The following is a 25,162-nucleotide window of genomic DNA, read 5'->3' as shown; positions in this document are numbered from 1 at the left end:
GCCTCCGGGGGGTAGGGGTGCAAGTGGCCGGAACACGGAGCTAGTGGCATCCGGAGTGGTGGTGCCCTCAGCATGTACCAATTGTGCTGTCCATGGGGCCTATATGGCACTGTCTGCGGGGGCCCCCTAAAGTGTGGGGCCCAGGGCAGTTGTCCCAATTCACACACTGCCCCCCGACTATGCTGCCCTACCCCTATGGCAGGGGCTTTGCTTGTTCTTGTGCTACAGAAGTATGTTGGCATTGGAGGTACTTCACAACTAAGGGATTTCACCAGATGCAGTGGTAATAGGCACTTGGACACAGATGCATTCAGCCTCCTGGTCAGCACTGCCCCAGCTGCAGGATGAAGCACAATCTGCCTTGATCAGCACTCAGTTTATTCCACTTTTTAAAATTTTCTAAAAACAAGAGATTAAATACTAGACAAATGTCTGCAACTTCCAGCCTGCTAAGACTGAGACAGGAGAGAGAGATCAGACCACATGCCAGGCAGAGCATGAGCTAACAAGACATCGATATAGAATCAATACAGGCATCATCTCCGTTTCTCCTCATTATCAGCACCACAAGAAGGAAGTGAGGTAGTCTCTGGAGATATGGAGAAATAGTGAAGAGAATGTGAGAGCCCATAAAAGCTCATCCTGCTCAGAGCAGAGTCACTTGGAGAGGAAGTCAGCTTTTTCTATGGCCCCACTGGTCTAATTCATTGTAGTGTCCAATTCATGTTTGTAGTTGTGCCACAACGGAGAGACAGTAGTTGCTCATGCAATTCTACCCCCTCTCCCACAAGATACATTCTGCAAAGCACAGTATAGGGTCTGATCACTACAGCATTCACTTATGCAGACTCCTCATTTTGGGAACTGGACATGAGGATACACAATGTTGCTTAAATGGGAAGATGGCCGGTTAAGTGCTCATTTTGCCCATGCTGGCTGGGTCAGGCTGGGGAATCTTCACATAGGCACTGTCCAAGAGTGCAAGCAGTCCCCAAGCATTGTTGCAGATAGAGTGGTGACTACTTTCACCAGAAGAGCAGCACTCCCAAACAAATGTTATGAACTGGCCCAGCTCTTCTCTGGCCAGGCACAGGCTTTCTGTTAACACCAGGGAAATCAGATGCCACAGCCAATTCAGCTGGGTGCCCTTTGTGACAGTACTCAGTTGGTGAGCCATAGGATTTTAAGGGCCTATGCAGCAAGCTATGGGCTAATGCCTAGCTGGTCTAGCTGTCCAAGCAGGTCTCAAACTTCGGTAAGGCGCTCCTTCCATTTCTGTCCAACAGTTCCAGCGACTCTTGTCATCTTTACCTGCCCAATCCAGCTCTGGCTTCTGCTTCAAGACAGAGTAGAGATGGGACTCATACCCACTCTCTTGCACATCAGTACAGGTCCTCCTGAGCATCTCCCCATCTATGGGCTGTATCCTGGTGCTTTGGAGACTATCAAGAGTGGAGAATAGCTGAATGTCCCAGTCTGACCTCGAGGAGGTGGTGGTCAAATTTTCAAGGTCAGGACAAGCCTGTGGGTTAGACGGGAGAGGCTGAAGGACATCGGGATGAATGGTTATGCTTGTACAGTGGTCTCCAGCATTGGCAGTCTCAGGTACCACACTCTCAACTAGTCCAACACGGCAGACACTGGGAGAGCTGCAGTGCTCCCTTTTGTTAGCTAGGGGGCCATGCCAGGTGGGACAGCCAGACTGGCTCACGGCAGAATGAAGCTCAAGGCCAGAGTCATGCACTTGGCAAGGAGACTCTGTGTCCTCTTTGGGCTGCCCTCCTTGGTAGCTTTGATGCCCTTTGGTCTGGTTACACAGAGGGGCTGTGCTCACCTGGGCTGCCTCTAGGGAGACAACATCCACGAATGGAGGCCCTAGGTGGTCTGATGGTGATTTGGGATCCCCAGGGTCCTGGTTATGGAGCACCCATAGGGCAGGGGAACTGCAGGGCCTGCTGGAAGATAGCAAGAGCTCTCCCGCTCCAAAAGTGTATGATGGAGCAGTTCTGTCAGCCCTGGCCACAGCCAAAAGGCTGTGCCTCAAAGCACCCTGCCCCGCTTCCTGATGAACCAGCCTGCAGCCCGTTGAGCCTGTCCATGTATCCAGACAGAGGGGATCACTACCCAGCTGCATCTTCCACTTCTTTTCCACACATGCACTTGGAGAGGAAGAAAGTTTACGTTTCCTAGAGCAGGACAAATCTCTTGGACAGCAGCTTATGGGTCTGAGCGTTTGCTGAGGAGCAGATCCAGGTGAACAGGCAGCTCTCTCCCCACTACTGCAACAGGTCCCATGGTTGAGATCAGGAACAGGGACTGAGCCAGCAGCACCACTCACAGCAGACCCACCTGTGTTGCTGCACCCAGCAAGGACTTTTTTAGCTGGCCTGTCTCCAGCAGGGGGCCCAGTCTGTAGCACTGGCTTTGCAGACAGCCCTAAGAGGCAGTCCTTAGCAGACAGTTCCAGAACAGGAGAGGGCTGGTCAACTCTCTCACTGGGCTTCTCTTCAGGACTCAGGGAACATTCCCCATTCAACAAGCTGAGCCTGTCTTCTGCATTGAGGCAGAAGTCTTTCCCAGAAGCCTGCAAGTCCTTCCTCCCCAGTCCTGCAGCTGGTGCTCTCATGGCATTTGCTTGAGAACTGGAACATGCATCTGCTGCAGGAGAGCAAGATACGCTAGGAAAGAAAAATCTTAATTTAGCATGAGTTCCAAGGCATGCAGCAATATCAGAGCTGACAGCAACCCAGCAGGAAACCTATGTAATACCTGGGGTGTCAGAGTCCCTACACTGAGAAGGGCAGATGGACAACAGGTAGCACAGGCACAGCCTATTCAAGGATACATGGCTGATGGAGTTTGAGAGAGTGTCACCTGCTGGCAGGACAGAGTAACCACAACCAGCCTTGGCAGAACATGTTCTCATCCTCCTGATGGAGACCAGGGTGGCCCAAATCATATGCATGACAGGGAAGAGGATGAAACACAGAGGAGGGTTTAAAATTTTAGGTGTGCCAAGTCCTGGAACAGAATGGACAACCTGTGCTGGAGTGGGCAAAAGAGCAATTTCATAGGAGTAAAGGACATGTGAAGGGTCTGGGGAATTTTCCATTGGAAAATTGAGGGCAAGCTTAGAGAGAGAGGAGTGCATAGTAGTTTGGTCATGTATTTGAGGGTCCAACTGGTGAGAGGAATCAACTCAAATCCCCTGGAAACTGACTGGAACTCCTTTACAACTCATCCAGACTCTTTTTCGCCAAGATAGCAAGGCCTGGGGGGGCAGTGGAGCCTGTTCATCACCAGAGGTTGTATATTTGACTGCTCAGTGACCTGTTGACTCCCTACAGATTTACCACCACCCCAGCCCCCACCCCACTGATCTGGACTGAAAGGTCCCATTACTTAAGCTTGACAAATCCCGACATGCTGGTATTTCAGTTCAGCCTAGCTGAAGGCACAAGGCAATAAATCCCATGGTAACCAATTCACAGCATCCCTGCCTTGCTGCCCCGTATGAGTTACCTGGATGATGAGAACCAATCTGGGAGCTCTACAAAGTCATTGATGAGCTGGGAGATGAGATGGTCTACAGCTGCATATTGAAAGTCATCCAGTGCAAACTGCCTGTGGTGGGAGCTTTGAAGGTGCTGAAAGAAATGGCAGAGTAAGAGAGCATTTGGAAGACATCAGGTCAGGCAGGAAGGTGGAAGTTTGAGCCGGTAGCTTCCTCCCACAGTATCATGCATATGAGACCAGAGTGCAGTCAACATACAATAACTGGCCAGAGTCAAGAGAGAATGCCTGGATGGCAGCTGCTGGGGGAAGGCTAGAAACCAAAAGTGTGCATAAGCCCTTGTGTAGCCTATGGGGCTAACAGACCTAACAAATCTGGGTACAAATAGGTAAGCTGCTCAGCATCACTTCCAGGAAAAGGCAAACCCTTAACCCCTGCACTAAGCCAATCCCTAACCATTCAGTTTATCAGCTTATCATGGGACTACAGAACCTGTAATGCCCATGACCTTGGTTCCCAAAGGTTGGCATGGCACTACTTGTAACAATCCCATCTCCCAGACTTTTGCACACCACTAATCCATGTGATTTGTTTGCTCTGTTCCTCCAGAGAACTTGGGCTGCTTTGCCAGGACAGGAGGTCAAAGGTCACAGCCCAATCCCAGCCTTTGGCTAGGAGGCTGGGTCAATTAAACACCACAAATATAAGACTTTGGTTATATAATCTATTCCTTTCCCCTCTTAAAAGGGGCTGTTATGATTACATCTTCCCACGGAGTGTCGAGACTCAAGCCAGAACCTAGCAAGAGCTAGGGAGTCCAGTGAAGAATTAGGTCTGGTTTGGGACTGGGAGCAAATAGGGCTCTTACCAGCTGTAGATCTTCAAAGGTCTCCTGACAGCACTCACAAAACCCCTTCCTCTTTTTCGGCATGGTTGGTAGGGTGGACTGGGGGCTCTTATCTCTTTCACTGAGAATCATACAGCCCTCAGGGACTCTGCAAGGAAGCAACACAAGAACCCCCAGTGGTCAGATCCTGCATGAGGGCTGCTGTTGGGAAAGCATGGTCAGTTACAAAGCAAAAAGCAAGGGACTCTGCCCATTGTCCAGCCCTCCCCCCCCCATCTGGGAGAGTCAGCCTCAATGGTCAGGTTGGGTAGAGCCCATAAAATAAAAAAACTGGAGAAGGGAAAGTGTCTTTGCCTTGAACCACAGGAACAAGGGGCAGCCTGAAGGGAGTCAACCAGTATGGGCACATGAAGTTTAGTGGCAGCTTGCATAAGGTGAGATGCAAATTACTATACCTGGTTTTGCAGGAGCTTGAGGGGCTTTTCAGAGGCTCAAATGGGCTGCAACCTTTTGGTGCCAAGAAGTTCAGATCAGGGAAGCTCTTGAACTGGTGGTGTAAGGGCCTGAATCGCCTGAAAGAGCAAAAGCAAAATTATGACAAACCCATAATCAGGTCACAGTTTCTTGAGTCAGCAAGACACCTTTTTCATTCTCTGGCCTGGCATTTGCCCCCGACACCATTACCCACAACTGCTGTGACACCCCTCAAGGTTTCCCTTTCTCACTGGATTAAGAGCAAAATCAAACCTGGTGCCATTCCAAGATTCAATGTTTACACAAGGTCCAGCTTTGCCATGATTTCTGGGAAAAGCAGCAAGACAGGCAGCTTCTCATCCTTCACCCCCCTACCCCTTTAAAAATAGAAAGAAAATTCACTGTCTCTTTCCCTCCCAACCCCCATGCACAAATCTGTTTTTGTCTGATAATCAACATTTTCTGAAGAGTGTAAGCCAGTCCCATTTATTTCTAGCAAGATTATGCTGGTGACATTTGAGAGGGATCTAGTTTTCTCCTTCCCCAGCTTGGTTCCCTTTATTGTCAAACCTGGGCCACAAGATACTGACATGGTTTATATTTATCATTTGGACCGCAGCAGTGATCAAGTCCTTGATTTGGACTAGGATCCACTTGCACCAAGTATGCAGGAGAATAAAAAGACTGTCCTTGGCCCAGGTGATTTGGCAACACCTTTCACTCTCTGCTTCATCTGCTGTTAGAGTGCTAAAGTTCCAAAAAAAGCATGGAAAAAAGTCATAAATGCCGACATTCTTTCTTTGCATTTTGCTGCAGGTAACTACAAGATCCAATATTTAGCTCTATAGTACAATGAACACATTAGAAGCCTTGGCATAAATGCCTCCATCTTGTATACATCCTGCATTAAATAATGATAGAAACTGCATGTTGCTGCTGTAAGCCTGTAACTCAAATACTACATTCCCAGTAAATATTGTCTAAAGACAGACTTTCAAGGCCAGATTCCATGCGTCTGCTGATTTAAACATGAAAACATTAACTAAGTGCTTAACCACGGTAATATAAAAATATGTAATATAAAAGCCATGGAAATATAAAAATATGTAGGAGAATCCAAACAACAACTGTGTACCAGAATGAGCACACACCGAAAGTCTATCACAGACAAAAATACCCTATTATCTGTGGGTGCACACTTCTCACAAGACAACCACTCTCTCCAGTCTCTCAGCTCTAATCCTCAAAGAGAATTTACAGAACACCTTTCGTAGCCAAGTGTATGAACATGATTTCATAAATCTACTGGATACAAAAAATCATGGACTAGATATGGACATTGAATTTATGGCACATTATAATCCGCCTGCCATTTGATAACCCCAGGTAACTTGTCTGCATGTTACCAGCTACACTCTGTCACCAATTCAACATTCCCCCTGTCTCACATCTATTATCCCCATTCCCTCAGACTCTCACTGCCAGGCATTTGCATCTTCACAGACCTGCAGTTTGCATATTGGCTTCTATTCTACGCAGGACAGTGCACATTACACCAGCAACCTCTCCCTGTGCCTGAAGAAGGGTGCTTGTGCCTGAAAGCTTGCAAAGAAAATTTTTCCAACTATATAGTTGGTCTAATAAAAGAGATCACATCTATCCAAAGAACCTTGTCTGCCTATAACCACGGTAACACAAACAAAGTAACTGAAAACTTTTACCATAAAGAATAACACTCAGTAGGAAGAGTAAAACCTAACCGATATAACCTCTGAGGCTCATCCTAGTTAAACAATACTAAACAATGAACGTAGAAACTTATAAAAATTCTTCACTTAGCTTGAAAGGGGGTATCAATGCCTTTCATTAAGATACACCAAAAAGATATTAGATGTCATCAATGACTGCGTATCTGACTACGAGCCTGAGGAGGATTGGGGTAGAGCAGAGGATGACAGGAAATGAAAAACTAGCTGAACCACCAGCAAGAACTGAGAGATCCTGGGATCCAGCCTACACATCCTCCCAGGCACAAGTATGTTTTTGGCACTCTTGTTGCCTGATCTGAATACTAGTTAAACTTATGTTAACAATAAAGTGATCCTCTTGAAACAAGACAGGTGCACTCCCTCAGTTCCAGGGCACTGTTGAACAAAGTAAGTTTCCTTTGTTTTAATTTGGGGGATGGAGTGAAGGCTTCCCTTCAGGTAGCTGCTTTTGCAGGTCGCTTCCCTTCAGGTAGCTGCTTTTGCAGGTCCCATTACAAGTTTACTTCAGAGCAACTAAAGCACAGATGCTTTAGATATTGCATTTGCCTCACTTTTCTTTAAGATAGTGAAATGCTTTAAATAGGCAACTCTTGTTAAGCTGCCTTTGCTCCTGTACCAAATAGGGAAGACTGAAAAGGCTTCTCCACAGATTTAGAAGACCAGCACTGCTACAAGTGAGTGGTAGAGTAGAAGCCCCAGCAAGACCATCACCCCTTGGTAAAATGCTCTAACCACAAAGTAGTCTGGTCCCATGCAGTCTATGCTCATCTGATAGTGAACTGAAATCAAAGAGAATAAGTGTCTTGTCCATGGTCACACAAAGAATCCCTAGATGAGGTGGAAGTAAACCTTGGTCTTATTCTAGTATCCTTCTTCTCCCTGTCACTTTCTGTACTCTTGCCACCACCCACCCCCACCTCTTCAGGGAAATCAACAACTCCCTGATGAGAACAGAGGTCTTGGAAGGAACTAAGCCATGGCAAAGCTGAGCCATACACTTCTGCCCCTGGATATGAGAGGGCAAGCAGTGTACACAAAGTAAACCCCAGCAACCTTGACAGCACAGCTCAGCCTCAAAGTCAGAGACATGTCAGATTTAAGCAGCTCTCACCCACCTGCTCTGGTCTTCAATCTTCAGAAATGGAGGCTTCAATTTTCCCACTGGAAGAACAATTCCTCAGTTAGCAGCTTCCTGGACATACCCCATACCCCTTCATTCAGTTCCTGCCTACAAAGAAAGGGGCTCTAGAAGTTAAAAAGTTTTCTTGGCATTTTTAATAATTCTGGATGCTAAGCTACCCTTAAATATGAACCAAGCACAACCAAGGCAGAGCTGTTTGCCAGCCTTCAGAAAGCCTCGTTCAATCACACCAAGTGGCACCTACACTTCATTCTACAGGTCAGCTCTGGAACCTAGTGATGATGCTGACATTTTGATGAATACCTTTCACTACTAGTTTTAGTGAAAAACTGCCAACATATTCCCTTGACCACCAGCTTCCAATGTCTAAGCAGGTGCCAGAAGTCTCCCTGTCACTGACAATTCCAGAGCCCTCAACATTTTTGACTACCTCATACAGTAAAACCTCTGTTAACTGGCACCCATGGGGAATGGGGAGTGCAGTTAATCAAATATGCTGGTTATCTGCGGTTTTTTTCAAGAAAGAAACTAAGCCTTCATTTTAACTGTGATATAAACTTTTAATATAACATTTTAACTATGATATAACAACGTTTAATATTTTAACTTTATTATTCCTTATATTCTAGTTAAAATATTTAAAGTAAACAGTATAGCAAGATGGTGTCTCTGAGAGATGCCAGTTAATAGAGAATTCCGGATGGTAAAAGTGCCGGATAATGAAGCTTTTACTGTACTTGCAATACAGTAAGCAATAGAATATGAATGTGTTACAAGTTTAGAGGAAGCAGCCACCATGAAGAATGATATACAGATGTTAGTTATTTGAATACAGATGTGCTATACAGCAAGAACCAGAGTGTTCCAAGTTACCAATAGCTGCCACTATCAGCACGCTTTGTGGAAGAGATAGAAGTTATCAATTTCTAGAGAAGAGCAGGTAATGGGAAGAATTGAATATAGATTTAGTAGGATGTCAGGATTTATTGGACGTTTATCCAACAGGGAATCAGGTTATCTCCCAGGAAAAGATTAGGCACTGCCTTGACCCCCATATCATGATTTTGTTGCTTTGCAGACAGCACTAAGTAGAAGGGACCTGGCATTTCTCAAGTTAGGACAAGCTACTCAGAACAGTAGCTAAGGGGAAATCCTACTCCATGCATTCTCAGCCAATGGTTTAAGCATTCATTCTGCTTCTAGGTACCTTTATAGAGAATCTGCCAAAATTTAAAAGGAAGACTGGACAGTCTCCTCTTAAAGGACTGGAAAACTAGAAATATTGACCCTTTTTGCACCTTTCAGATGAACTTATGCCAGAATGGACAAGTTTCAATCTTGGGCTCTCAGGAACAAGAGGGCTGCCCACCCTTGCTTTGACTAGATTTGCTCTAACAGATATAAGCACATATGATAACAATTTCTCTTTCTTTAGTGAGCTATCCTTGATGAGTACATGGCCAAGATGTTCCAGCACTTGCTAAAAGGCACATTTTAGCAGCTATAGCTGGACTGCGACCAGCTGACCTGCACATTGAATATGTTGGTCAAAGTTTTAAACAGTGACAAACTCTTTCAGTTACTGTTATTCTGAAGCTGAAAAGTTGAGGCAACTACACATCCCCTCCCCTGACAGAAGTTTAGTGTATAGCATCGATGATCAGCTTTTCCTCCTGCTTCTGAAAATCCTCCAGTCATCTTGAGTCATTTGTTACTAGGAACCTCTTGACCCAACCCCATGACAAGGACAACCAAGTCCCTCTGTAGCTCTCAGCTTGAACATCTCAGACACAACAGTAATAGTAATGGACCTCCAACCTCTCCCAGATACATGGCAACCATTTCAAGCTAGCCTTGAGGGGACAAGTCTGTCTTGGCTTACAGGCAACTCCACTAGACTCAGACAATGTCTTTCCAGCAATAGATTATCTCATTCAATTTCTCACCATGCCACCACGCCTTGCTACAAACTCAAATGCCAGTTTATGCCTGCTCATCAACACAGACCACATCATCACTGTTCCAAATGCCACAAATTATAACATCAAGGTTCATTCACCCACTCCTCCACCAAGATTATATATGTCATCATGTGCTTACAGCGCCCCTCTATATTGGCCATACAAAGCAATGGATACCGATTCAACATCAATTCCAAAAATGCACAAAAACACATGGCAGAACACACTTTAACATCCCTAGGCATTTCACACTGACCTCAGAGTAGCTATCATTAAACAAAAGAGCTCAAAAAAACCCAGAACACACATAGCTGAATGTGAAACTGCAAAAAAAGTAGTCATCCAAAGATTGGACTGTATTAACCACAGTCTCAGCAGGGACCATGGTTTCTTATTCTATTACCTCAAATAGCTGTTAATTCTGGCATCCCTCCAAGTGTTAACTGTTTTGTTCTTCTCAGTTTATCTAATCAATCCACTTATTACCACTCTTAGCAATAACACTTCCCTTCCCACCCCCTATCCCTTTCCCTTCTACATATAAGCTTTTCTTTCTGCCAGTCTTTTCATAGCATCTGACACAGTAGGTCCTTGTCCACAAAAGCTAGTGCCACTCTGAACCAGTAAGTCTCTTAATAGTGTGGACACATACTAAACTGTTTCAAGAAGCTCAAAGGGAACTGGGTCATAATTGTGTTCGTTCAGAGGTGCCTGTACATATGCTGCCAAGGGTTCCAAGAATTGAACAATCACCTTTTAGGTATTATAATGATGTCAAAGCCCCACAGTTTCTCCAGGATTTCCCTAGCAGAGAAGGAAGAATCCAACTGACTGCCCCCCTGCTTCTATCTTTCTCAGGAAAGAGGGCGCTACCCAAGGTCTCTGCTGCAGGCTCTAGCTTTAAAAAGATTTTCTGGGAAAACAGTTTCAATTTCAATTTCAATTCCCTCTTCCCCCTAGCTCAGTAGATTTCATAGACATTAGGGCTGGAAGGGACCTTCCAAGATCATCGGGTCCAGCCCCCTGCCCAAGGGGCAGGAAGTCAGCTGTGGTCAGATCACCCCAGCAGGATAAGCATCCAAGCATTTCTCAAAGGTATACAGAGTAGGTCCTTGCATCACTTCGGAGGAGGAGGGGGAAGTCTATTCCAGACTCTGGAGACTCAGGCAGTAATTATGTTTTTCCTTATGTCCAATCCAAAATGTTGTTCCAGCAGTTTGTGACCATTAGACCTTGTCTTCCCTTGGGGTGCCCTGGTGAACGGACATTGTCCCAAGTCCTGACGTACACCCCTTGTGTATACTTATAGGTTGCCACCAAGTCACCCCTGAGCCTTTGCTTCTGCAGGCTGAAGAGTCCCACGCCTCTCAGCCTCTCCTAAGGCCTGCTCTCTTGACCCCTAATTATGTGCATGGTTTTCCTCTGGACTCTCTCAAACTTCTCCATATCCTTTATGAAGTAAGGAGCCCAAAAACTGGATGCAGTACTCCAGCTGCGGCCTCACCAGGGCAGAGTAAAGCAGGAGGATGACTTCTTGAGTCTTGTTTAAGGTGCATCAGTAGATACAAGCCAGAGTTTTATTTGCTTTGCTGGCTGCAGCATTGCATTGGTGGCTCATGTTACTCTTGTGGTCAATCATCACCCCCAAGCCTCTTTAGGTCGTGGTGCTAGTGAGTGTAGCACTCCCAAGCCTACAAGTATGATGTGGGTTTTTTCTCCTGAGGCAGAGCACCTTGCATTTCTCTGTGTTGAATGTCATCAGGTTTTGATCCACCCACCTTGGTGGGTGGATCAAAAACCAGTCCAGGGAGATCTGAATTGCCAGCCTATCCTCTAGCATGACCACACTTCCCCGTAATTTGGTGTTGTCTGTGAACTTAGCCAGTTGACTTCTGACACCAAAATCCAGATCATTTATGAATATATTAAAGAGTACTTGTCCAAGTACTAAGCCCTGGGGGACACCACCGGTCACCATGTGCCATTTTGACTCAGTTCCATCGATTATCACTTTCTGGGTCTGACCACGGAGCCAGTTCCCCAGCCACTGGACCGTAAGGTGGTCAAGGCTGCAGTTCCCCAATTTAACCATGAGGATATCATAGGAGACCAAGTCAAAAACTTTTTTGAAATTTAAATATATGTCATCAACCTCTTCTCCTTTATCCAGGTGATGCGTCACCTGGTCATAGAAGGAAGTGAAGTTGGTCAGGCAAGACCTACCTGCAACAATGCCACATTGGCTCTTCCTCAGAATGTTGCCTTCCATTAGCCTGTTTTTGATGGTTTCTTCGATGATTTTTTTCCCCCCCAAGATCTTTCCAGGGATTGAGGTTAAACTGATTGGCTTGCAGTTCCCTGGATTTTCCTTCCTTCCTTCGTACCATACTGGCCCTCTTCCAATCTTCAGGAACCTCTCCCAAGCACCACGAGTTCTCAAATATCCTTGCCATTGGTCATACTATGATGTCAGCCAACTCTTTAGCACTCTTGGGTGCACTCCATCCAGGCCAGCTGACTTGCGAATGTCCAGCCTCTCAAGCTGTTCCCTTACAAGATCTTTGCTGATTATAGGCGTACGATTGCCCTTACCCTGGGAATCCTGAGTCCTGTCAGGCAGGGCGATCCCCTTGGGCTGGTGGAAAACCGAGGCAAAGGAATCATTGAGAAGATTAGCTTTTTCCTGGGTGTCAGTTGTCAGCTACCCCATTTGGTTCAGCAAGGGTCTAATGTTGCCTTTGTTTTTTTTTTTCAACTTCCCACATATTTAAAGAAGGACTTTTTATTGTTTTTGATTCCCGTAGCCAGTTTGAGTTCAGTTTCAGCCTTGGCTTTTCTGGTCCACTCCGTACAGGTGCAGGACATTGCTGCATAATCCTCCTTAGTGGTAGTTCCCGACTTCCATCCCTGATAAGCTTCTTTTCAGATTCAAGAGTTCTATAAGTTCCCTATTGAGCCAAGAGGGTCTCCCAGTCCTTTTCCTTCAGGCCAGAATGGACTTCCCTTGTGCTTTTAGGATGACATTCTTAAGGAGTGACCACTTATTTATAACAGTCCAAGTTAGGGGCTAGCAATTATTTCGGGAGAAGGGCCGCTTACTGAGTTTTGGCAAGCCATCAACAGCCACATGACAGGCAGCCAGGGGCAGATAAATATTAATTTTCTAAATTTGGGGGGAGGGGGGCCCCCATGGGCCGGGCAGAATGGCCTGGCAGGCCGCATCCAGTCCCCAGGCCACATTTTGCCCACCCCGGTCTAAGTGTTATGTATGCCCACACCCTGAGATGCCACCCTGCTAACCTTCAAACTTGGCTAACCACCTTTGGCAATTTGTAAAGGAGCAAGAGGCAGGATCTCCATTTTCTCCCTTTAAATGTTCCCCTCTCTGTCAGAGTATTATTTGAGACTTTCAATTATGCAGCTAACAGTGAATTCAGAAAATGTATCGCTTGTGGCAATTCTTGTCACTACTCAAGAGTCCAAAAGCCCTGGCTGTACTGTACTATAACTTCATTTTATGAGTTCCTGAAATCAAAAAGCATAAAGCCACAGCTCATCTATACACCCTCAAAGCACCACCTACACCTCAGAGTACAGCAAGCAAAGCCAGTAAAATGTTGTTGGAATAGTCAACAAAAGCAGCTTTGATAAGACAAGCTTTGTTCTGTAAAAATTTTAATTTGGGTTTCAAATGCTGATTCCCAACCAGCTTTGCATATAGTAAAGCCAAGAACCAAGCACCTGTACTAACCTTTAGGAACTCTTGGCCCAAATGCAAGGCTTATTACCTAGATAAAGGGAGAAAAGAGACAGAGTCAGACACTGATGGCATATGCAACTCTGATTCCAAAGCAATGAGAAAAGAGAATGCACCTCACAGGGTTGCTGCACCACAAATGAGATTTTTTTTAGTTTGCAGTGTTTTGGTCTTATCCTGCAGCATCTGGATAAGGCCAAGACCAGATCAGCAAATAGATTCCTTGAAACAAGGTTAACCAAGCTGTCCCTTTCAATGCAGTGTCACCCCTACCTTGCACCCATTTCAAACACCATGAGAAACAGAATTAATCTAAAAGCCTGGCATATTGACCCTGTACTCCATCTTCAGCTCTGAAGTGAACGTTCACACTGAAGCACTTACCTAACTATAACATTTAAGTCACTGAGTTACTGCTTTGCAAGACAAAATGTCATGCCCTGGAGGTATTAACCTCCTTTTCTTAAGCTCCCAAACATATTCCCTTGCATTTAGCTGTATTAAAGTGCATTCCCTTAGATTGTGATTATTTCAAGTCAGATCACTCTAACATTACATCCATTCTCATTACTCAATCTTTGTATGATTTTGAACCTTATCAGTTTTTATACACAGTCATCTAGATCATGACAGACATTGAAGTGCATTGGAATAAGAACTAATTCATGGGGAATAGTTTACTCATTGATATGGAGTGTTGAGAGAAATCAATGATCCATTCTGTTGTGAAAGACTTGTTTCCCTGACTCTTCAGGGAGCTGAAGTGAAAAGTACACCCATTTCTATTCCTGGTCCCAAGAAGATCCCAACTTGGACCAGGTTTACATCAGTTACCTCCATCTTCTGACTGGATTTCCTTGCTCCTGACATGGTGAGCAGCAGTTGTTGAATGTAGGCCATCATTTCTGTGCAGGGTAGGGTGTTAAAGAGCCAAGCCCAAATAAAATAAAGGAAACAGTTCCTCCTTGCTTCCAGTGAGCAGAGTATTAAGTATAACAGCCTATCTAGACCAGGGGTGTCAAACATACAGCCTGCAGGTCAGATCCGATCCATGGAGCCCTAAAATTCAGCCTGCAGGTGTTAGACTGATCCTGCACCACTGCATGCAATGTGGGGAGCCAGGTTTGGCACACATGCTGGATCTGGAGCTGCAGGTGCCACACATGGTGGGGGGGAACAATCCAAGGCACTTGCTACATGCAGCACCCATGCTGGACTGGCCTTGAGCACTGGCTCCAGAGCCAGGCCATACCATACCAGAGTTAGCATGCAAGACTGATCTGGCAGAGTGCCACATGTAGCACACATCCTGTGCAAGGCCTCCAAACCACATGCAGCATGTTCAGCCAGTCTAGCCCTGCTTGTTACATGCAGCACATGCTGGCCGCATTTCAGGGCTCACTCTGTGCACAGAATAGCAGGACTACAGGGCTGGATAACTTTGACACCCCCAACCTACACCATAAAGAGTAAGGCTGCATAGCCCTAGCCTGCCATCTTCTGGCAAAATTGCAATATTGCACATTTTCCTTCAGCCACAAAAAGAAAACCAAGGACTAAGGTCTGAGTGGGAACAAAGTAGCATGACAATGGGTAGGTAAGCAAGAAACAAATTCAAAGCACTGCTAAAGTGGGGGGAAATACAAAAAAGAAGCTGGGGGGGGTCACCCTCCCAACCCCATCTTCCTGCACCTTCCCTGCAGTGGCTCTGACAGCGGGGAAAGCCAAGTAGCAGAGGTGGTGCACTGTGCCCCAGGAGATGGCAGCAGCACACGGTGCAGAGGTTCACTGCTACAGGTGGGAAAAGAGGTCATCCCCCTTTTTTGCTGCCGCCATGTGTCAAACAGCCATTTAAACACAGATTTTTGGCAGGAAAAAAATAAGACATCTTCCCTGGCAGTAGCAAAGCTCCAGCTGCTGCTCTGATACCATGTGCTGCCACAGCCCAGGGCAGAGAACTGGCCAGTTACACCTCTGGAGCTGAGCATAATTCAAGTCCAATTGGTACTTCCAATTGGTACAACCAATGTTGGTACTTCCACAATGCAGAAGACATGCAGAGAAAGTTAATTTATGCCTTAAAGTCTGGCAAACTGGAGCCAGGATGCAAATCTGCAAGCACAAATAAATATGAAACCTTTACCACTAATCTGAGTCCAGTTCAGGGTAGCAGCAACCTTAAGTCACTGTCATGACAGCCTCTCAGAGCACTAAACTGAAAGATTTGTTCTTGACTCCATTGCTAGCAACAGGAATCTGCACCAAATGGCTCCAATGTTTTCCTCTGGCACTGACTCTCTCAAAGATGGAGAACAAGTGCCCAGTAGTTAGAGTTCATCACTTGGACTGAGGTACTTTAGCAGGACAAGCTGCTACCCCTGACTATTCTGTTATCACCCCTTGTCTGTACTTTGAGACTGTCAAATCAGCAAGGCTACCAGGTATTATTCTAATTGTTGAATGCAACAGCTGCATTAGGTGGGAAAGAGAAGGGCCATAGAACGCAAGGGAGAGAAGAAGGAGAGGGGATTCTGACCAAGCCCACTCCTTTTGCTAACAGAGTCGATGAACTTCTAAAGATACTCCCATAGAGACCTTGAGTCCTCAAGCAGCAAAGCCTCAGTTTGATGTGAGCCATTCTTTGAATAATTCTTCCTTTCCTATAACCAGATACACCAAATCACCCCTACCCCCACGTTCACTAATCTGACAGGAAGCTACAGACTGGAAGATCATTAGCCATAAATTCCCATGCACACAATCCATGGAGAAGGATACCGTCCACATGCAGGATCCGGACACCCCAGGAGCGAGCGTTGGCAAGGATACTACTGCCAACCCAGGTGTCCTGCACAAAGAGAAGAGACTTGGTGAAACACAGACCTGGACACAGAAAGCCAGTCTGAAGCGCCAGACATATGTTCCACTTACAACATGCTTAATCAGTTACTTGCATCTTAAAGCACAAAACAGCTGCACATTCAGGGGATTAACAGCACAATGAAACAGAAAACCAGCCACAAAGTTTTATTACATAACATATTACACATATTTTGTGTAATAACATTTTGGCTGGCTTTTATCCCACTTTAAACTGAATGCATGGCGGAGCAGACTGCACAATTGTAACTGGCCCAGTACAGTACCAACAATCCACTGATCAAGACTGTTCCAGTGTGGTCTCAATCAGCTGACCATCAGCAGATTGACTGATCAGGACTGCACAAGGATTCAAGCATAAGAGTGGCTCCAAGCAGCTGACTGTCAGCCAGCTCTGGTAATCACATGGGGACCCAAACTAGTGCCATGGATCTCCAGAGCCAGCTAACAATGAGTTAGTTATCAGGCACCTGACTTTCAACTTTCTGGAGCAGGAGGAGTCCAGCATCACAATCCTTGGCTCCCCCTCTACTGGTACTATGGCATGTTCCCCAATTCCAAAATTGTGCTTTCTGCCACACATGTGTGGCACAGCAGGAGGTATGACTGTTGGGATTGCAGATTAGATCCCATCCTGCCTTCAAATGAACATCTGTCAGCAGCCTGAATGCACACTGTTCCAATGGCTGCCTTGCAGCTTTTCTGGCCTTGACAGGTTGCAAGTTTGGACTCTGAATCACATCAGTCAAGTGATTCAGAGACTTTAAGGACAGGACCAAATACCTGTGACAAAGAAGCCTAGACAAGCTGGGTTCTTGCCTGAAGTTGCAATGGGGAGCACTTTGGGAAGCTCAGTATGGGCAGACTACGGTAAATAATGCTAGTATATAGTTCCCCAAGTAGGACATCTAGATACCCTTTTCACCCTAGAGGCAGATGGCAATCTAGGCCTGACAGCAGGCCACAGACTGCTCTTTGATTTGTTCCCCATGTCATAATGTTTCATTGTATTGGGTGAGTGTTGTTAGCAGGTTAAAACAATAAATTTTGTAACTGTTCTGTTGCAAGTATAGCTCACTGAGCCCCAGGGAGTGAAGCTTTGAGGAAGCTGGACAGGAAGCGACGGTCCCAGAGTAGACACAGAGAAAGAAAAATGAGGACAGAGAGAGCTGCAAGGGCATAATAAAGACTGCTTGTTTTGAAGCAGCGTTTGCTGTGCTGCTTGGGGCACTAGCACTCTGATAACCCTCTTTTAAAGAGGAAAACACTTCTTCCTGCTTTTCAGGAGCTGACTGAAAAGGAGGAGGCTGCAGAGGTGGGGGTGCTACGGCTCACTGGGGAAGCCAGAAACTGAAAAAAGCCAGGGTCTCAAAGTCAGAGGCTTGTCCCTTACGAAGTCACATTAGGGCTAGTCACACTAGTCAGGAGAGAAGGAGACCAAACAAAGCTACTTCTTGGGACAGTCCCAAGGAAGAGTTTTCCCTTTTCCCTTCCCTTCTGAAAGGGCCAGGGTGATCCTTTTTCTTGTTGTCACAGCATCAGCCCCAGGATTTTATTAGATACCATTTTGAGAACCACTGCATTTCAAAACCATGGTCTTCCCATAGGTAAAGCTGCAGCATCACTGCTCAACAGTACAAAATTCATTCTCTCACATACTGGGAAATGACTGGTATTTAGAGTAGTGACACTGGGCAGCCTGTTCCATCCTACTGGAAGGCAGAATAACTATTTCCAGCTTAGCTGATCAAGAATCTGTCCTGTTGTCTCTGAACTGGACAGCCTCAGATCTGAGACCAGGGGATATCTGGGCAAGGGCCAACAATCAGCTGATTGTCAAAACCCCATACCCAGCAGCTCTGGCCCAGCTGTCAGGCACGGGGCTTTAAGTCAACTGACTGTCAGTCCTAGGGCTGGTTCCCAACCCCAGCCCGGTTCCAGCCCCAAACCAACAATGAGCTGACTGTCAGCCTAGGCCACAGATTAAATTGAAGGCATCACACAAACCAGCCACAAAAGTATTCTCCATTATTTGTGTAACATTTTTATAGCATATTTCCCATTTTATGGCACCTTAAATCAGGTGCACATCTTGCCACTTATGCCATGATTAACAAACTAATCACAGTATAAATACAACATAGAGGGGAGCTACAGATACCCACACCAGTTTAGCCTTTCACTATTTAGTTGTGTGTGCCAATTAGCTGCCCTCTTATTGAGCCCTCCTTCAAACATAGCTTTCTGGACTGTGTGTCACTTTTACGAGTAATCTTCAAGAGCCTTGAAACTCCTTACTCATATCTATGGCAGACCAACCAAGCCTGGTACTATTTTCCAGGAAAGTAGCAGAAAGAGGTAGGGGAAAAACTGAGTTAGAAGCAGAGACCACATTAAACTACAGATAACAAGGGATGAAGGGAGGAGAAAAGCTGCTAGAAGCTGGGGCCTTGTTGAGCCAAGGGTTTGCTGAGGTCGCAGCAAGATAAGTGTCAGGGGCATAAGGCCCCATTCTGTCCAACACAAACAACAAGGGAGGCACTGCCCAAGCAGCTAACCCTTAACCAATACAAACTGCCTGGAAAGCCTGCCTGGAAGTGCTAGTTTAAATAGAGAATTTACACCAATGATAATCCCGGAGGGTGTGTGACAAGAAGACAGAACAGGGACTCTGCCCTGAGGACAGACTGGAGCCCAGTGCCTCAAACATATCCATTTATACAGAAAGCACATCAGTTTGCTACTCACCTGATTCCTTATGACTTTTTGCAGCAGCTCCTTTCCCCTGCTGATCAGAGCCTGAAAGAAGAGACACAGCAAGCAGTGTGTTAAAGCAGAAGTCAGAAAGGTGGGAGCAGTACATATGACCTGCTCGCTTTGGGCAGCTCAGTGTTATAGAGGCCGCTGCACTTCAAAGCATCACCCCCATTCTATGCTTCCCACTCCTGAGCAACAGGTTTTAGCATTCCCTAGGGAGGGAGATTTTTAAAGTTGGAGCATTTCCCCCCATGTTAAGCTCTACACTGAAGATGCTCTCCATTGGCCAAAGACTGGCTTCTCTTGAGCAGCCACAAGCAATCTTTGTATCTTGGGAGGCTCTACTTTCCACACCCCATCTCAAGGGTGGAAGGCAGCCTTGCAACACAGGCCAGGAAAAGCCAAAGTTATACATATCCACACCTGCAGGTCAGGTTCAGCAGCATGGCTCTGCCTGCAGCAAGGGTCCAGGTGGGTAATGCAGCAGGAAGACAAGGGGAAATCCCCTGTGTCTGAAGTGAAGCCGCCTGACCTGTGTCAGACCATCCAGCACAGGCCATACTGTAGCAGGGTGTCTCATTAGATCTTGTAGGTTACTTCTCCATTTTATTAATGTGGAAAGCTATCAGTAGTCATGAGCAGCCTCATCCCCTCAGTGTTTTATATACTATAAAGTATAAGCAGTTCCACCGAGTCATTGATTACTCAAAATCTTTGTCAACCCAAACCATTAAAGAGCGCACACTGAGGAGGTCATGTGAAGGACTCTTTTCCCTAGCAGCTCTAATTTCTGCCCTTCCAGACCTCCCAATATACAGGGCAAGACAAAGTTGAAATGCTGTTGTATAGTAATCTCTTGCATCCAGGGTGAATTTGATTTAGATTAAATCAATTTAAATCATGACTTAAGTCACTGGTCAGGAAGCCTCGATTTAACCGTTGTTTTCTACAAGTGCGGTCTTGTCATTTCATATCCCTTATTCATTTAACTTCGTGAAACTTTGCACTTTTAGAGAAAGGTAAGGGCTTGACTATACGTACACAAAAAACAAAAACAAAATACAATTAAATAAAATATTCTGATTTAAATTTTAAAAATCCAATTTTTAATATTTTTAAAAGAAATCTTTGATTTTTATCCACCCTGCTTGCCCCCATGTCAGGCAAAGGAGCGCCAAACATGAGCAGTGTAATCCTGAAGTTTTCCTTGCAGGTGGGAGAGGACAGGTGGGAGTCCCACTGACCTCCCCAGTTTGACAAGCCAACAGCAACTCCCTGATGCTTCTTCTCCTTTGTGAGCAGGGCTGCCCAGTCCAGCAACAGGAAGCTCTGTTCTTACTCTTAGGGGTAGAATAAGATTCATCTCTTCCCCACTAAACAGTACCAGAACAAGTCAGGCAGGACATGAGCCAACACCACACAAGAAGTAAATCGTATACTAGTATTCATCAGATATTAATCAGACGGACAAACAATTTCTTTCAGTATTTGAGCTAGCTTTCCAGCTTCAGCTTGAACTACCTATTAAGCTGTGCTATTGGACATCAGCACCCCTGAGCATGCATTCATGCAAGAGGATGCATTCATTTATAAACCAATATACGAGTTTAACAGGAAGTTATAAGTTTCTATAGTCTTCCTAAGTATGTCATCAAGTCAATGTGAACATCCCAGCTGTGCTGTGGGGGGGTCAGTTTACCTCCCAATAGTTTCCCCTGTTGTTTCATTTGTTAGCCTACCTTGCATACCATAGTGTTGCTATAAGATGGCTGTTCTACCAAACCTTGTAGATGGATTACAGAATATTTGGGATGGAATATACTAGAAAACTAAAAAACCTCACAGCTTCAGCCCCCGTCTCAAGACCAGAGGTCACCGATCGGTGTACCAGTCCTGCTCAAAGACAAACACAGAACAGGTGTGTTCAAGCAAGGCTGAGTCAAGTACATCCCACATCCATTGCTGTTCTCTGGCCCTCCCCTCTCAAAACCACCTCTGCTTCAAGCCTTGAATACTTACAGTATTTACACTGTCTGCTGGCTTGGGAGAAGGCCTTGCATGGCACCCCCCTTTGGATGTAACAGAGGGCAGGATCTTTGCCTTGTCGTCCCAGGAGGCAGTGCAGCTTTGTTTCTTGGTCTGCCTCCCAAGCCTGCTGTCTAGTTTGGCCTCTTTGCTGCTGGAAACCACATAGCTGACTTCTTTGCTCAGAAAGCTTTCGATCATCTAGACTCAGAGATAAAAATATAACCAGCTGCAGAGCCACAACAGTATATTAAAATCTGAAACTTTTCAGTAGCCATTCAAATGAAGTAACCACTGCCTTTAGCTTACCCCACCTGCAGCTGCCCAGTGGGCAAGAGAAGTTGAATGTGACTTTGTCTGTATTTTATAAGCAATTTCTCCCATCCAACACCATCCCTTAACTGTCTTCTCTACTTAGCCCTCCTCCCAGTCATGCTGGCCAGCATGGACTAAATAGAGGTTCTGAATACAGCCCATAGTTAATTCACATGTGTGCACAGAACTCTCCCCCAGGGTCCTGTGCCCAAAAATCCTCATCCAGAGTCACCTAATCCTACAGTGACCATATTATTTTAAAGGAAATATGGGACACTATATTTCAAGTGAAGGCAGAGCAGCATGATGAGCCAGGCCAGCAGGCAACACTGCTTCTGTGCAGGAATAAGGCAGTTGTACTGGAGCACTGCCTAGCCCAGCCCAGCCCCCATCTCTAGCCACTGCTCAGGAGAAGCCAGGTCAGCACATGCAGGAAGGGTGGTGCCTGCTCCAGTCTGCCCACTTTGCTCCTGCACAGTAGCAACGATGTCTGCCCCTCCACACACCTGGCACTCCATGCCGCTTTGCCTCCCCACTGGACTGTGCTCCATACCCCTGCCTATCTGCCTCTGACTTGGGTGGCGGGGAGGCACCAAAATACAAGTTTACCCAGGGCGCCTTTTTCCCTAAGGCCAGCACTGCTTACACACACTCATGAGCTGTAGAGCCAGTAGGGAAAGAAGAGATCACGTTAGGTGGCTGATTTCAGGACTCTGGTTTCAATTTTCACCAACCAGCCAGGACAGCTTACAAAATCCAGGACCGTTTAGGCCAAACCAGGATGTATGGTTATGCTGCCTACTCTCCAGAAGGACTGTTTTTGAAGTCACCAAGTTTGAGAGCTCAGCTCCCATTTAGGTACCTAGGTAAGTCAGGGCTAGGTAGAAATGGACTTTCCTGAGCTTTTGAAGAGCAGCTCCCACAGATGAGACTAGAGTAGCAGTGCTCATCTCTGGTCTGTGGGCTGAGTTCAGCCCATGATCCAGACTGCACCAGCTCACAGGGTCACCACATGGCCAGATTCAATGCACAGGGTCAGACTAGCACACAGGATCAAATCACACCCCAATGTGGTGCACTACCCCATGCTGGATCAGGCCTGAGGCCCAACCCTGCCTGGGGGACTAGGACAATGGAGCTAGAAAGTTGAGCACCATTGCATTAGAACCATTTTGAAAGCTAAGCTCCACATGAAGAAAATGATAAGCAACTATGATGATGAAACAGGCCTCATATGTAGCCCTGAGAACAATCTAGGCCTCCTTCACTTGGGAAACGGGAGCACAAACAGTAAACTGCCTGGAGTTACTCAGGAATGCACCACTAGAAAGTAAGTTAGGGTCTGGTTTGGGTTTATTTTTTTTTAAAGAGGCATGTTGTATTCTACTGCCTCCCTCAAATCCATGCAGCATTCCTGGCCCTTAACACCATGCTCCTAAAGCACTGATCACTCCTTTGCCTCTTCTGGAGTTAATACACAGCTGCTTTATTCTTTCTGAGCTTTCCCAGGGAGAGGTTCCTTCGCACTCACCCCACCCAGATGCTTTATGGTTTCCAGCAGAAACTGTGTGTTCTTGTTGTTTGGCAGGTCCAGGTAGAAGGATTTCCCCAAGAAAGGCTGGTTACGGAAGGAGCCAGCTGTTTCCGACTGCTTCCCTAGGTGTTGTCTTTGTCCTTTGTCTGCTCTGCAGTGCACCCGAGCTGCTAAAAAGGCACACCACTATGTTGGTCATATGGGTGATGGGAAGTAAAGAGAATCTATAGGAGGAGCAGGGATAACAGACCTAAATACTGCAGAGCAACACAGAACCCAGCACAGTTCCAAAGAAGAAATGATGCTGTCTCCTATTGTTTCCCTGAATCCCTCCTCCTATGCCCCACTCTCATCACAGAGAAGTGCAAGGGCAGTGTGTTTAAGAGCTGGGCATTATTCCAAGCCTCTTGCCAGGTCTCCATATCAGTAACTGCCTTCTACTCCTCCAAAACCCCATGTAGCTCCAGGTGGGAAACCATCCCATTGCCTGGGGAAGAAGTGAAGGTAAACACAGACAGCCAATTTAGCCTGGGACAAAGATATTTATCCTGGGATCTTACGGAGGCATGTGCTCATTGCCCCATGGCCCTGTGAAATATCTGCCCCTGGAATCAAGTGAGGTTAATCTGAGTCAAAACGGGAGCTCTGAATGTAACTGAGGCTGTTAGCCCTAGAGATAAGCTCAGTAATTCTCAACCAGGGGACTAAAGCCCCGTGGAGTGCTGTGATCTCCTTTGAAGGGAAGTGTAAGATTATTAAGGAAGGATTCTTATTAATTAGAGATCATTAAGAAGGGAATTACAAACAAAACAGAAAATAACATCATAGAACATGAGGGCTGGAGAGGACCTCAGGAGGTCACATCTAGTCCAACCCCTGCTCATAGCAGGGCCAACCCCATCTAGACCATTCCAGCCAAGGCTTCATCCACCCAGGTTTTGAAAGCCCCCCTGGATGGAGATCCCACCACCTTTATGGGTAACCTGCTCCAGCATTTTACTACCTTCCTAGTGAGGCCATTCTTCCTAATATGTCAGCTGCTCTTGTTGCAACTTGACACCGTTGCTCCTTGTTCTGTCACCTGCCGCCACTGAGAACAGTCCATCTCTGTCCTCTTTCCAACCCCACTTCAGGTAGCTGAAGGCTGCTACTAAATCCCCCCTCGGTCTCCACTTCTGTAGCCCTTTTGTAAATCCCTGGCATGTCCACTTCTTGAATACCGTGCCCAGCTCCAGTCACTGCACCTCAGAGAGGACAGAGAAGGGCAGTGAGGATGATGGGCCATCCGGAGGGGCCCCCATCACAGGAGAGACTAACAAGGCTAGGCCTGTTCAGTTTAGAAAGGTGGGGGGGTGAGGGGGGGGCTTGAGGGCGCACACAAGACTGACGAAATATGAAACGGCAAAGAGAAAGTGTGTGGGACTGAGGACTCTCGCCCCAAGGACAAGAGCGAGGGGTCGCCAAGCGAAGCCAGCAGGTCACAAGTGTAAGAGGAAGGCAAGGCAAGGCCGCTCCCCTCCACCCCGCGGGTCGGTCGGGGTGCAGGGGGCCTCCGGCGGGGCGCGGGCCCTGCGGCCCTCGGCGTCGCAGGGATCGCGCCCGCGGGGCTCCCAGGGCAGCTCATCACTCACCAGGCTCGGGCTCAAGCTCGGGCCGGGCTGCAGCCATCGGAGCCGCCAGGAGAGGAGAGGAGAGGAGAGGAAGTGGGGGCGCCTCGGGCTCCCCACGCTGCGGCCCAGCCCCGCGCCGCAGCGGCCGCCCCCCGGTTTAAATTTCCTCGCCCGCTCCACCCATTCAAACGCTGCAACAGCCGGAGCGACGGCTGCACGCGAGGGACAAAACGGGTCAGGCCGCGCTCCTGACCCCCTGCCGGTGAAGACGGGTCACTGCAGATCAATGCATACAATGGAGGGCTTCAGTCTTTTTTAGACCTTCTCCCTTCCCAACCCGGAAAATGTCACCCCTCACCCACCACTGATTTTTTTTTTCAGTAGGGAAAAGTGCGGAGCAGTTGATTCTCAACTAGGCCTGGGGTGCCCCGAGATCTTTTGAGGAGGGTGCCATGGGGTGCCATGTGCATGAGCACCCGTGATTCACGTGCTGAAGCCAGAGATTCAACGGTGTTTTAAAAACCTCCTGCCCCATTGTGGTCCCTCTGAGGTCTTGGCAACAGGAGAATTACTCTGTT

At 46.7% G+C, this 25,162-nt stretch overlaps 1 protein-coding gene across 2 annotated transcripts; it reads right to left on the bottom strand.

Moving 5' to 3' along the window:
* Positions 1-360: 360 nt before the first annotated feature.
* On the bottom strand, positions 361-24,680 carry DBF4B (DBF4 zinc finger B). Of its 2 annotated transcripts, XM_019550451.1 has the most exons (12): positions 24,606-24,680; positions 22,972-23,144; positions 21,120-21,326; positions 19,092-19,142; positions 16,242-16,311; positions 14,298-14,368; positions 13,458-13,494; positions 7,720-7,765; positions 4,817-4,933; positions 4,383-4,509; positions 3,523-3,647; positions 361-2,678 (listed from the first exon to the last, which is right to left on the bottom strand). In XM_019550451.1, exons 1-12 carry the CDS (start codon positions 24,640-24,642, stop codon positions 1,211-1,213), a joined length of 2,529 nt encoding a protein of 842 aa, XP_019405996.1. In that variant the 5' UTR covers positions 24,643-24,680; the 3' UTR covers positions 361-1,210. The 2 variants fall into 2 exon arrangements, with proteins under 2 accessions (XP_019405996.1, XP_019405997.1); XM_019550452.1 differs by lacking the exons at positions 14,298-14,368; positions 16,242-16,311.
* Positions 24,681-25,162: the final 482 nt, after the last annotated feature.

The sequence above is a fragment of the Crocodylus porosus genome, unplaced genomic scaffold (assembly GCF_001723895.1).
Source record: "Crocodylus porosus isolate Cpor-Errol unplaced genomic scaffold, CroPor_comp1, whole genome shotgun sequence".
Taxonomy (NCBI): domain Eukaryota; kingdom Metazoa; phylum Chordata; order Crocodylia; family Crocodylidae; genus Crocodylus; species Crocodylus porosus.
Note: the sequence above shows the minus strand (reverse complement) of the source record. Positions and strands in the feature narration are given on the sequence as shown.

Coding starts and splice junctions, on each gene's coding strand:
- DBF4B (XM_019550451.1), bottom strand. CDS start 24,642: ATGGCTGCAGCCCGGCCCGAGCTTGAGCCCGAGCCTG. Junction 14,369..16,241: donor CCGGATCCTGCATGTGGACG/GTATCCTTCTCC, acceptor TACCCTGCACAG/AAATGATGGCCTACATTCAA. Junction 13,495..14,297: donor AATCCAGTCAGAAGATGGAG/GTAACTGATGTA, acceptor CCCTTTATCTAG/GTAATAAGCCTTGCATTTGG.